This window comes from Octopus sinensis, linkage group LG9, assembly GCF_006345805.1.
Source record: "Octopus sinensis linkage group LG9, ASM634580v1, whole genome shotgun sequence".
NCBI classification, from domain to species: Eukaryota; Metazoa; Mollusca; class Cephalopoda; order Octopoda; family Octopodidae; genus Octopus; species Octopus sinensis.
The window spans coordinates 56,407,427-56,422,061 of record NC_043005.1 but is presented as its reverse complement, the minus strand read 5'-3'; the positions used below and the strand labels follow the sequence as shown (position 1 = coordinate 56,422,061).

Genomic DNA, 14,635 nt, shown 5'->3' with positions numbered 1-14,635 from the left:
TATTTATTTATTGCTTTTTAGGTGAAAGTAGCCTGAAACAAATAAACAACTCGAAACTAAGCACCCTGCAAGTTCCAGGCCAATAATATTTATTTAATCAGCTACACGCGATTTTCACGATTATCAAGTGAGACGGTAATTGATTAATTGATTACGTAGTCTTCATTGAGTTAAAAACATCTACCTTTTAAATCTCTCTCTCTCTCTCTCTCTCTCTCTCTCTCTCACTGACTCACTCTCTCTCTTCCCCCTCTCTTGCAACGTTCACTCGTACATCTCTCCTTTCCCGTACATACCGATTTATGCATCTGTTTCTCGTTTGTATTCGCTCGCTGCATCTCTCTTTCTTTTACTCTCGCAGTATATATATATATATATATATATATATATATCCTCTCTCTCGCACATATCGATTTATTTCTGTTTCTTGTTTGTCTTGCTCACTGTATCTCTCCCCCTCTCTCTTTCTTTCTTTCTCTGTCTTTCTTCACTACCTTTACAGCTCTTTTCTCTCTGCCCTCCTCACTACCTCTACACCTCTCTCACCCACTGACTCTTACTCTGCATTCTTTACCATCTGTCTTTCTGTCTTTCTGTCCTCTCTCTCTCTCTATCTCTCTCTCCATATCTATCCTTACTTCTTCGTGACGCTTGTTTTTCTCCTTATCTCAGCAACACAGACTTCAGCAAAGCAAACTACACAAAAGAAAGCATAAGTTTCAAAATTCAGAGAAACTAGCAGGTCGAGGAAATTAAAATAATACTCCTCGCAGGGAACCTGGCAAAAGGAGTATCGCCAAACACTCTTATTACAGAGGCCCTAAAGAGCTTTGGTTTTCATCGAACCACTGCTCAAATTGAGGAGAACAAGAATGAGCTCATTCGCTCATATTTCTTAATACAACCACACATGGAATTATTGAAGAAAATATTTTAAGTAGAAGTGAATGTACAAAAGGGTGAAAAAGAAAAAGAAACTAGTGATTCCATAGAATCGGAGAAGGATCAGGATAAATCTGTAAGAGAGGAACAAAATAGAGAAGACACCAACACTCTAGACAACTGTGAGTCCAAGAAGAGTGCCAAAGTTCACCGGGAGAAACCAAAGATGTCACGCCTGTGATCCTGCAGTCACACTCAAACTCAGTCTGTGATACATTAAACAGATGAAACTAATAATATGTACCATGTATCGCCCACCAAATGCTCCGAATCATGGGGATTCACCTGAAGAAAGCCTCCAAGAAATGAAGGCGTTATTAACCAACCTGGATGACAATCTGCACATACTTTTCCTTGGGGATTTCAACTTCTCTTATGTCGAATGGCCTGAGGTCCGCCTTCTCTCGAGTATGTCACTGTACGGCCTGGGGCATGCAGAATCTCTGCTTAACCTCACTAACATGTTCTTTTTTGGAGCAAATAGTCCTCCATCCAACAAGTGAAAAATTGTCCTGGATCTCTGCTTCACTAACAACGCGGCGCTCATCCATAATGTTAAGATGATACCGACGATTTTCTCAGACCATAACTTAATAGAACTAACAATGTATGGTCCACAGAAGACTACACACATGCAGGCTACTAGAAGCATCCAACTCCTCTCCAGTCTGAATTTTCACAAAGCTGATTGGAAAGATATCGATAAAGAGGTCATGGAACATAACTGGTCAGCCATTCTCTCTACGCAAGATATTGACATAAAGCTACAACACCTTATGACAATCATGCATGACATATGCAGCAAGTTTGCTCCAGAGAGAATGCCAAACCAGCAGAAAGGTATAATACCCAGGGATAGTAAGATTCTAATGAGATGACGAGCAAAAGTCTCAAATCGTCTAAATGAGCTACTAAAGAATAACAAACGATCCTATCTCAAACAAACATTGTTCAAGGTCGAAAATGAACTCAAACACTCCCGTGAAAAGGAGAGAGCAGAAAAGGAAGCCAGGGCTGTCAAAAATATTAAGACAAATCCTAAAGCCTTCTATAGATATGCAAAAGAGTCTGCTTCAGTACGGTACAAAATAGGGCCACTACTCGAAGAAAATGACCCGCCGACTGCAGATCCCCAGAGGATCAGTGAAATGCTGAATATGCAATACAAGGGTGTTTTAACTACTCTGTTGGGACACTAGCAAGTAGCTATGCCTGATCAGTTCTTTGGCTCCACAACTCTACACAACGTAATGACAATTATTTATAGCATCAAAATAGAAGAAACTGATGTTATATCAGCATTGATAAAATGAGCTCAAACTCAGCCACAGGTTCTGATGAATTCCCAACAATTCTCCTAAAGAAATACAAAGAGGATCTAGCAAGGCATCTTCAGATTCTCTTCCATAGCTTCCTCACAACTGGGAGACTTCTCAAAAAGTTAAAGGAAGTCATAATATGCCCTATACATAAGAGAAGTAGTAGAGCAAATGTTAAAAATCATAAACCTGTCTCTCTAACTTCCCATGTCAGCAAAGTCATGGAGCGCATTGTCAGGAAGAAACTAATTGCCTTCCTTGAAGATAATGGCTTACTTCCTGACACCCAGCGTGGCTTTCGCTCGAGAAAAAACTGCCTTACACAGCTTTTGCAGCACTATGGCTGGATGAAACAATTAATGAATTGCTCAAACGTGGATGTGATATATCTCGACTTTGCAAAGGCCTTTGGTAAAGTTGCTCATGGGATAATATGTCACAAACTACGGACATTAGGCATAACTGGGAAAATCGGAGAGCGGTTGCATGACTTTTTAAAAGACAGACGCCATGCTGTAGCAGCCAACAGAGCCCTTTCTAAGAAGACAGTAATAGAAGGTGGAGTGCTTATGTGTGTGTATGTGTGTGTGTGTGTGTGTGTGTGTGTGCGTGCGTGTGTGTAATTCTTTTTTGGAGTCGTATATCTCGAAGCACAGACATAAAGCTATAAATGATTGCATGTAAATACTGAGCTGAAAAACTTTTGGGGATAGAAGTCGAAAGCTTTATGTATGTGTGTCGAGATATATCATTCCGAAAACAAATTAGTTTAAGTCCTTTCGAAAGCTTATAAAGCTCTAAGGACGTCCACAGTATACATATGTACACACTCGCGTGAGCGCCAAAGGCTGATGAAGTGTTCCTAACTTTGGGTTAAAAATATACAGAAGGATCAGTTAATTATGATTTTATTGAACACTAGCAGTATCGCCCGGCGTTGCTCGGGTTTGTAAGGGAAATAACTATAAAGCATTTTTAGATAGTTATAGCCAAAATATAGCAAAAAAATGGGAAAAAAATGATGGTAAATTTTTTTTGAGAGTTAAAAAGGTGGAGTTGCGTCCCCTAGACAGTCTGTGGTTTGTGTTTCTGATTCTCGACCCCATGTCGAATTTATCGATTTTTTTCAGACCTGGGGGAACTTTTCAAAATTTTCGCTGCGTTAGTTTTGAATTATGACATTGGGCTATGTGTGTGTCAAGTTTCATCAGAATCGGTTGAAAGCCGTGGTCAGGGTGAGGGTACAACCAAACAGACACACAGAAACACACACAGACAAACTGCCGTTTATATATAGAGAGATATTCCCCTCTCAAATTCACACAATAATTGCAGCGGTCCTTCAGTTTTTCTAGGCTCTGTAAAAGAACTCGGTTTGGGCTTCCAACAAGGCCTTTCGTGATACCCTCAAAGCCAGGAGCTTTTCAGCACCCCTCATGTATGTATGTTTGTGTGTAAGCACCTATACACAGCTGTTGCTGAAAAATAGTTAATTAGCTAATAATTCTAATAAACTTATATAATGATATAGGCGCAGGAGTGGCTGTGTGGTAAGTAACTTGTTTACCAACCACATGGTTCCGGGTTCAGTCCCACTGCGTGGCACCTTGGGCAAGTGTCTTCTACTATAGCCTCGGGCCGACCAATGCCTTGTGAGTGGATTTGGTAGACGGAAACTGAAAGAAGCCCGTCGTATATATGTATATATATGCGTGTGTGTGTTTGTGTGTCTGTGTTTGTCCCCCTAGCATTGCTTGACAACCGATGCTGGTGTGTTTATATCCCCGTTACTTAGCGGTTCGGCAAAAGAGACCGATAGAATAAGTACTGGGCTTACAAAAGAATAAGTCCCGGTGTCGAGTTGCTCGATTAAAGGTGGTGCTCCAGCATGGCCGCAGTCAAATGACTGAAACAAGTAAAAGAGTAAAAGAGAGTAAAAGAGTATATAAATGTAAATTTACATTTATAATAACATAAATGTAAACTCACCAACTTACAGCTGGTGTCCGGTGCAGAAATAAATATTGTGATTTGCTATTAAAGCCTAGAATTTTCTATCCTCGTGTTATGTTAACAACAATGTAATCTTCAGAGCTGGGTACAAGTCTATTAATCCGTTAACATTTTCGTTAACGATTTAAGTTTTAACTTTGAAAATCATTATCGGACTAATTAACTTCCTTTACATTTAGCTTGTTAACCTAAAACTCGTCTACTGCAGCCCCTTGGTCGACGCAGTTTTGGCAGGCATCGACAAAAAATTGCGACCCTCCTGGACGATGAGAAATGCCAACTAGCTGCTGCCTTCCACCCCAGGTTTCGCTTCATCTGGTTGGATAGGTATGATAGCACCAAGTTAACCAAGGTGAAGAGAAGCATGGAGGATATGGTCGAGGAGGTTATGAAGCAGAAGTCTGAGGAAGTGAGCAGCAACAATGGAGGCAACAACAACGACGAGGTGGAGGATGACTTCTTCAGTGGTGTCACCCAATAAAAATAGAGCGGAAGCCACAGGTCACTGAAGGACAAGGCCCTGAATTTAGTAAAGACCTGGTTGGAGACCAACTCCAAAGACCTACTGATAGACGCTGCCTTCTTGAATGAGCAAGCGTTTTTTCCATGGGCAATAACATCTTGAGTGCCAAGAGATCGTCCTTGTCTGATGAAAATTTTAGTATGTTAATTTTCATGAAGGGCAACATGAACCAAATGGGGGAGGAGGAGAAGAGGAAAATTTAAATTATGTATATATCGTGTTTTTCATCTTTTTATTCTTATTTTTTTTTTACTGCTACTTTATCAATAAACTTTTTAAAGTTTAATACTATTGTTTTTCAGCTGAGTTATTTTTTTACCCTTTTCTGGCTCTAAAAGCCTTTAAAAACCTTTAAAAAAAGGGCCAAAACTATCAAATCAGCCCTTTTTAGGCCCATTGAAATTTAAAACTATAAAATCAACAACAAAAAAAGCCTATAGTTTTGGGGTTCTAGAGCCTTCAAAAAGGCTAAAAAAGCTGATTTTATAGTTTTCGCACTTTTTAACCCTTTAGTGTTTAAACCGGCCAAAATCCTTTGTATCTAATTCCTTTACGAAATCTTTTTAAAAAATAAACAAATCACGTTAGTGAATTCTCTTCGCTTTGAGATAATTTGAGGGCTTTTCTTCTAGAGAGCACAGAATTGGGAGAAAAGCAAAATTAATTGAGGTGGATGTCAACAGAGAAAATATTGACTTCCATAAAGTGAAAAAAATAAATGGAGTATATTGGCGTCAAATTTCAGCACAAGGCCAGCAATTTTTCGTGTGTGTGAGGTGGGTGGGTGGGAATCGATTAAATCAACCCCAATGCTCAAGTGGTACTTATTTTATCCACCCCAAAAGTATAAGCGGTAAAATCGATCTCGGTGGAATTTGAACTCAGAACGAGGTGATCAAGCATGACCTTCGAACGTTGGGCCTCACAGAGGCAATGATGAAAGACCGAAACCTCTGGAGATATGCTGTGACTGCGAAGACCCGGCAAATAAAGTGAGTTCGCGGCTGTATCCTACACCAGTTTCGCATAACCAGCCCCAGCCCATTCAAAAATACCTTGGATCGTAGGGCGACCTGCTGTGCTAGAGGAGACCTATTGAGTCAAGTACATCAACATCAAAATGAAAATCAAATGGAAATTGTAGTTGTAATACCCGTGCAGGTGACACGTAAAACGCACCATCCGCACGTGGCCGATGCCAGCGCCGCCTAGACTGGCTTCCATGCCGGTGGCACGTAAAAAGCACCAACCGATCGTAGCCGTTGCCAGTCTCCTCCTCTGATGATGATGATGATGAACGTGAAGAAGGACTAAATGCCACTAATAATTTTGACTTGCGTGCTAACGATTCTGCCAGCTCGCCGCCTTAATAGTTTTAGTATATTACAAGGTAAGTTAAAAATGCTTTGATCGTCACTTTTTATAAAAAATACTCCTTTGTCTTTTAAAAAGTAACTATTTTGTAGTTTATTAATCAAAACTACTAAATCGTCTTATTATCTTTCTTTATCGACAGTTCTGGATTCAAACAATATATTTACATTACACACTGTACTTCTTCAAGAATGTGATGTCTTATTAACAAACACACCAAGTAATTTTCATTTGAATATATTTCAGAAAAGATTTCAACAATATAGCAATTTTCAATATTTCTCGTAATTTTAAATTAGGTTTTTAATTCAAGTCATTAGGTTACTATTCTTTGCACATTTAGTTCACTAAATAATTAACTAATTTTGCAGTTGGTAAGAATTGTTAATCGGATTTCTCCATCATTAATTGCCTGAGTAGCTTTTTTATGTCTGGATTGTTGTACGTCTTACATAAAGCTAATTTTTCTCACCAAAAATTGCATAGTACACAATGTGTGACACTAAATAGCTTTACATATCGCACAAAAAAAACTGTCTTGCTCTGTATGGAAATGACCTCTAAATTGTCTGATTTGTATCAAGTGCATATGTATCAGTCATTACATTCAAAACCAATTATGCTTAAGATTATTATAAGCATTCATGAAGAGGTTGTCGGAAACAATCAGCGAAGAGAATTAACTCTAAAGTTGAATAAGAAAACAAAAATGTTTATTATTACCTAATCCATATGTCACTGCTAAACAGAGTGACTGGACCAAACTGGTTACAGAACGGGAAGCACCAAATACATCCAGAAGTATGACGTAGATTAGTCCCAGAGAGTAAAGAAGTCCGGTACAACATTGCATAAGGAAGCAAAACAACATTATCATCCCTCTCCTGAATGGACTGATATCTTCCGATAATACATTTGCTTTTACGTCGATACTGTGTCGAGCGAGTCCTTCGAAAACACTGGAATCAAAAGTTCCAGATCGAGTTGCATGTGATATATCTTCTATTTCTGAGCCTTCTCTGTTGGTAATTACACTGGCTGGAACTTCTGGAAGCTCAGTTTCTATCCCGTTACCTATTTGTTTTTCTGAGTTCTCTACATGATGGTTTTTCTCGGCAAGTACCTCTTCCACTATATCGACTCTGTTCACTTGAACATTGAATGAATTCGAACGATCGCTTTTGTCCTCGTTTTCTGCACCATCTAATGTAAATGCCAAATTTTCAATCCCTGGATTTGTAACCTCTTTTATTATATCGTTCGTAGGAAGGTCAACATCGTTCTGAAATTTAATCTTATACATTTTATCTTTAGAGGCATTTTTTAGATCTCCGCTTAAGTTGTCCCAAACATCTTTCTTTGTAATGTTAACCGTAAGGACTCCATCAGCAACTTTCAAGTATCCGTCTTGGTCGGAATTAACATATTCCTCTGTGGTATCAGCTGTTGGATTATTAGTATCGTCTTCAAGGTTCATTCTTTAAATTTGAAGTTTTGTTACTTTTCTGTGGATCACAGAATAGTTACTATCAAATGAATATTACGTTAAATATATTAATGAATGTATATAGGTGTGCAAATTCTACTGCAGTTATTGAAGTGTGTTATTGCAGAAAAAAAAAGGAAAATAATATATTGATAGGTATGAACGACGATTTATTCAATCATCAAAAACAAAAAGTTGTTTGAATTATCTTCACAGTGTTCAACATAATTGCCTGTTTTTGTTTTGTTAATAATACACACACACACAAAATTAAAAGTATGGCATTCGAAAGGTTAAAAAATATAAGAGCTATATTAACGAAAACGGAGTAGTCCAGCTGATAGCGACCGCTTTAGTAGATATAATGTGGCATTCTATTTAAAGTGATATTTTATTTAATTATATGCTTCCCTTAAATGAAATCTAAATATTTCATGGCACGACTGTTGCCTGAGCATAGATATATATTTAATGTAAGGGGGATCATGAACGTTTGTGTTTTTTTGCAAAACAAAAAGTGTTCTGATTTACATATGTTCAGAACACCCATCCTTAGAGACTGTGCGTGGATGTACTATCTCTCTCTCTCTCTCTCTCTCTCTCTCTCTCTCTATCTATCTATCTATCTATCTATCTGATTGTCTGTCTGTTGTACTTTTCCACTTTTTCTCACTAACTCATACATACATACATACATACACACACACACACACACACACACACACACACACACACACACACACACACACACACACACACACAAGTAAATGTCCTTAGTGTTATTTATATACATGTAGATTGACAAATTCATTCATTTCCCAAGAGCACCGGTAATCATAAATTCAAAGCATGCGGTTTTGGCTCTCTTACATGGTTATTCTTTATTTTCGCCTACTCGAAACCGTTGCTGCAACTATAAAGATTTCCCCTTTACTACAATATCCCACAAATTTTAATGGGGAAAAGGGAACATGTGTTCGGTTTTCGATTGTGTTAGCAGTATTTTTCTCTCTCTCTCGGTTTCTGCTATTGAAGTGCAACCAAACTGGGCACCGCATTGAATAGTTTAATCCAGGAGCTTCCAAACTGACAAAAACCAACAGGCCTCCCCACCACAAAAGTATGCCCCCTTCTTTATTGTTTTCTAAAATTGGCACGAGATCAGAAGGGAATAATCAATTAGATTGACTCGGCGGGATTTGAACTCGAGCTGGAATAAATGCGGCCAGTGATATAGCGTGGGTTGTTTTCCGCTCTGTGTGACAGCCAAATTGACCAATCCCTTCCTTAAACGTAATGCCAACCTCTTCTAAAATTTCTCACGACCTCCACTCCCAAATAATCCTCTCTGTGCAGTCTGTATTCCTTACATCACACTACTGAATAATAATGTATTTTTTCAACAGTCTGCTGATTCATTCAATCAGCCATCGTCAAAAAAGTTGTAATTTTAACACCGCCTACGGGGTTCGAACACTGTGTCTGCTGTAAACCATGTAGTAGTGTTGACTAGTATACCAAATCAATACCATTGACCGTTCATTGGCATTTTTTTTTTGTTCTTTTCGTTCTGGGTTCAAATCCCACTGATGTTGACTTATCCTTCGGGATCAATAAAATAAAGTACCGCAGTCAAGCACTGGAGCTGGAGGTATCGAATAACACGTTCCCTCAAAACTATTGGTCCTGTGCCTAAATTAGAAACCATTATTAATGAGAGGACAAAAAGTTTACATCTACATAATTTTTCTTCTTCATTCATCACAATCTTAATCTGCTTTATCTTCAATTAGCAAAGCTTCTGATGAGTTTTGAATCATCACTCTCAGATTTTCCCAACTCCAGACAACGACCTACCATATCGCCATAAACGGCAATATGTCGTCATAATAGGCATTAACTCCTACGTCAATATAGCTCAACTAATCAGCATTGTTATGACTGATGCGACGAATTTCAAAGAAAGCATGCGAGTATTCCTACCAAATAATTTCCTCGAAGGTTCTGGAAAATTTGGCTTACGGTTATAAAACGATGGCAAGAGAGAGAGAGCTACGAACAATCCACACAAAACTACGAACTAGTGATCCGCAAACGATCCACACAAAACTCGTCATTTTGCTCAATAAGTTGGCCTTTCGCTCCCATTCACTTTTCTTACTTAACATTCCTATGCTCTCTTCAATAAAAGGGACCAACCCTGAATTGTGCACGGTGCTTATATTGTCATTCTTGTCTTCACACGAAGTCTTCTTAAAATTGTGAACTACATACAAAGACATAATGATTTTAAAAGCCAATGACTTCGGCCATGCTGGAGCACCGCCTTGAAGGATTTTAGTCGAATGAATTGGCCCTAATATTTATTTTTTTTAAAAGCCTGGTACTTATTCTTCCTGTCTCTTTTGCCGACAGCTAAGTGAATGGGACGTAAAAATACCAACACCGGTTGTCAAGAGGCGGAGAGAATCACACACACAGATATATTACACGCACACACACACACACACACACACACACACACACACACACACATATACAACGGACTCTTTCAGTTTCCGTTCACCAAACACTTACAAAGCTTTGGTCGAGGCATAGCAGGAGACACCCAAGGTGCCACGCAGTGGGACTGAACCCGGAACAATGTGGCTGGGAAGCAAGCTTCTTACTACATAGCCAAATAAAATTCTGCTGCACCTTCCAGATGTATAGAGTTCTTATGAACTCACGCCATCTTATTTTTTTTAATTCATCGCAATTTTATAAGACCGGACTCTATGCCATCGCTTCACAGCAATTTGCTAGTGAAGGGTGACGGCAACATGGTAAAATGGTAAAATTTAAATTGTTTGTCCATTTAAAATACTACCTATATATTCAATTTGGATACATTTGACGAATTAGGAAGTTATTAACTTTATCTCTACTTTCATTTTCAGAAAAATAGATGTTATGCTAGTCACTTTTTAATCGGATAAATTATTGAAATTTAGGTTGTCTTTCTTAGTAACGGTTTAAAAAGTAATCTTTTAGTGCTGTGTAACTAAAAATGTATATATTGAAAAACATTTATTACATATTCTACAAACTCAGTATATACATTGTGCAATGTTTACAAACTTCTCCATAAACAGTGTTTCTAATCAAGGTTCTGTCTTCATCATTATGATGCGTCTTTCTGGCTGATTTGAAGAATACTTGGCTACTATTTCTGCTAAGCTGAGTAGCCATATAAAAGTTTGCATATTTGGGGATATGTGTATGGCAGATGATGAATGTCAAAGGAAATCGTTTTTTTTTTTCAAATAATAATTTTCTCCATAATATAGTAAAATATCACAGCCCAAACTTTTTTATTCCTAAACAAAGTGGTAAATGATAAGTTCTAGTGAGTTCTTTTTACTCACTATAAAGAATGTTTCCATGACTTCTCGTTTTCTAATGTTATATATTAACAAATATTTAAGAGTAAAATAATATATTTTTCTTACAAACAGCAGAATTGATTGTTTTCTTGACTGAAAATGCTTTGATTTTCCTTTTAATAATACATCCATTTACAAAATCAGTTCTTTTATGTGGTCAAAGTGACTGAATTGAATAACTGAAATACCTCATAGAACAAAATTAATTAGCTGCTGCGCTGTGTGAAGGTTTCAGCAAATCTGTTATTTTCATCACCTTTCTCTTTATATTTTCCGTTTCATTGCACTAGCTATTATTATAGCATTTGACAATTGAATATATTTGAACAGAAAGAATGACAATTTTTGCCAACATAACATAGCAGTCCTGGTTTAGGATGAATGTTGCTGTAATTTAGCCCCAGAAAACATCGTCTCCAGCTGGCTATACGACACGATCTGTGTCCTTACATTTTCGAACAAGGGAATCTAGCACCCCCACTCAGCTCAAAACAATATCTGTGTATCGCGATTTCCGATACACAAATATTGTTTTGAGTTGAATGGGGGTGCTATATTCCCTTGTTCGAAAAATGTAAGGACACAGATCGTGTCATATAGCCAGCTGGATACGATGTCACTTGGGGTTAAATTACAGCAACAATCGTCCTAAACCAGGACTGCCATGTTATGTTGACAAAAATCTTTACTCCAAGGTACTGTTGCTGAATATCTCCCGTTGTGAGATTTCCAAATAGTAACTTTCTAAGAAAGAATGATGTCGATACAAAATACGTAATGTGACGTCACTGAGATCATAAGACTTGAAAATAACCGCTCTTTTTCAGCGGGATTTAGATAATATAGACTTATTATTATAAGATATCAGTTTAATGACTTCAAAAACAAGTCTACCTCATATTGATAAAGTTTGTTGAAGCTTTTTGAAATGATTAGGAATAATTGAAATGAATAGAAATAAAAAAAAATTATAAAACTCCCTTTCCACGAACCATTTCACATAAGTAAGCAATACAGAACATTGGAGAAAAACTGATTCGTTTATACGTCCGGAAAGCCGGGATTCCGTGTCACGAATGATTGCTTAAGGATTTGTGTTGCACTCTGAGATTAAGTCTGAAACTTCATTAAATTAACAAGAATGAATGTAAACAAACTAATACAAACAAACTATTTGACTGAAAATGTAGTTTGTTGTTATACTGATTGGGAAATTCTAGTTCTCTGAATCTGAATTGAGAAGTGAGCCGGTTCTCTTAGTCTGGTCAACAACCTCACCATTTAAATCTCCCCTATGACATTCCCTCAATTCTTCGCGCAACATCTTTAAATTTTGACGTTTGTGAAAAATCATATCTTTACAGATGTAAGGTTTATAGCGGGAATTCGCAAAATAATGATCGTGATCCATTAGCAAAGAAGCAAGATAATCCTTGGAAAAATTTTTAAATTAATCCACTCGCTTCTATACAAGGAAACTACAAAAACGAACTTGGTTCCTTTATAAGAAGCATCTAAATAAAAATAAGAAATAAGTGGAAATTTTACCGGTGAGTGTGTTTACATTATAAGGCACAAAAAGAAAATTACTCTCCCCAGACAACAGAATATAAGAAAAAAATTATTTTAAAATCTAAAGACTCCTATATAACTACGAAACTCAAACATAACATATCTACACCATCTATAAAGCCCAGCAACGTATGTGAAATTATCTATGATAATGTTTAGAAAGTAAATGCTCTTAGCCAAGCTTTACCTCAATACGTGTAATTCTAATATTTTATCTGTATCTGTTCACAAACTACTGCTTGTATGAACGACACATATTCATTACTGATGCGATTAAATTCCATGCTATCACGTATAAAAATATATATACCTGCTGATCAGATAATATTCCACTTGTGATCAATAAGCACTTTAAGTTCTGAATTTAGCAAGCCTTTAAAAATTGCATTTCTATTTAGAAAAATTCTAGACAATGGAATATTTACCTGATATCTTGCGTAATTTTATTGTCATACCTCTTTGCAAAAAGGGCTCCCGTAAGGACACCCTGTACTGCAAACATGACATTTCTGTAACTTATTTGAAATTATTTTGCTCGAGAACATAATGCTGGATGTAGCACATATGTTGCAAAACACTTTCTTATTTCTTTATTGTCCACAAGGGGCTAAACATAGAGGGGACAAACAAGGACAGACAAACGGATTAAGTCGATTTCATCGACCCCAGTGCGTAACTGGTACTTATTTAATCGACCCCGAAAGGATGAAAGGCAAAGTTGATCTCGGTGGAATTTGAACTCAGAACGTAACGGCAGACGAAATACGGCTACGCATTTCGCCCGGCGTGCTAACGTTTCTGCCAGCTCGCCGCCTTTTGCTAAATTTCAAAAATGACCTCTCAATGCTTACATTGTGACAAACTCGGAGATAATGTTGCTAAACACTTTCTAACATGGATTCAGTTACAAACATGATTGGAAGCTACATCATTATCGTTCCAACGACGAATAATCTTCGGATTGTTCCATTTCTTACCAACCTGTATCTCTCAGAAGCATAGTTCATCAGCAAAAAAAAAAAAAAAAAAAGACAAGCACCAGATGTCCTATGGTTGAAATCAGGCGCCAGAATCATCGAGCTGGTAGTCCCTTATGAGACCAAGTAGATGAACATCGAAATATGATCTAGCGAAAGAACTGACAAAAGGAAAGTACTGTTGCACAGCACAGGCAGTAGAAGTCGACGCGTGCGAGTTTATCGCAAACTACGTGTGCCAACAACTAGATCAGCTCTCGGAATCAAAATTCGCAAAAAAAAAAAAAGAAATGCAGTGACGATGAAATGTCTGTCAAGGAGAGCCGAAAAGAGCTCAGTTATGGGCAAAGAGAAACGATAGCTGAAATTAAAAAGAAATACTGCAAGCTGCCAAACATAGTAGGAAGGAATTCCCAGTTTGAAATAGACCCACAAAGCAAGTTCTTGTCGTGTTCGAGCGTTATTCACAAAGTCCAGGGAAATAAGATTACCCGAAGGTTTCGTGTTCAATTCCCATTAAATGTGGTATTTCAAAACCAACTGGAGGGCACGTAAGAGTCATGGTGTAAGTGAACACGAGACCTTAGAATGTCAGGAATTAAGGATTCGAAACACTTGCTTGAAGTGTTTCTTCTGCTGTCCGCTCGCTCCGTAGCAAGTTTCCACTTACTATTTTAGAAGATTCAAACGCCATTTGGAATTTTTCAAAAATTACCTCTCAATGCTTACATTGTGACAAACTCGGAGTTAAATTTCCTAACTGGTTAGCTGTAACTTCTGGAGTTCCTCAAGGCAGTGTGATTGAACTATCGATTTATACGTAGACAAATGTGTAAAGTGTAAATTCCAGCATTTAAGGGTGAAGTTTTGAAATAGCTGTCTTCGAAGAATTATACCTCATGGAAAAAGAAAAGAGCAGTTCGCTTACGTTCTTTTTTGCCAGTAATTCTCGTTTTCCGCAATGGATATTGCAATTTTGAGAAAAATTGTTCCCCAAGATTTCA

The 14,635-nt window shown here is 37.6% G+C and overlaps 2 protein-coding genes across 2 annotated transcripts in view; one reads left to right on the top strand and one right to left on the bottom strand.

The window, feature by feature from the left end:
• The window catches only part of LOC115215806 (monocarboxylate transporter 4-like), a 22,059-nt gene extending 13,912 nt beyond the window's left edge, over nt 1-8,147 (bottom strand). Inside the window, exon 1 of the mRNA XM_029785108.2 lies at nt 6,895-8,147. Coding sequence (XP_029640968.1) covers nt 6,895-7,648 — 754 coding nt within the window. The 5' untranslated portion in view covers nt 7,649-8,147. The remainder of the gene's footprint in view (nt 1-6,894) is intronic.
• LOC115215916 (U11/U12 small nuclear ribonucleoprotein 25 kDa protein) overlaps nt 6,074-14,635 on the top strand; it is a 30,709-nt gene continuing 22,147 nt past the window's right edge. Inside the window, exon 1 of the mRNA XM_036505975.1 lies at nt 6,074-6,187. The gene's annotated coding sequence lies outside the window, so the exon portion shown is untranslated. The remainder of the gene's footprint in view (nt 6,188-14,635) is intronic.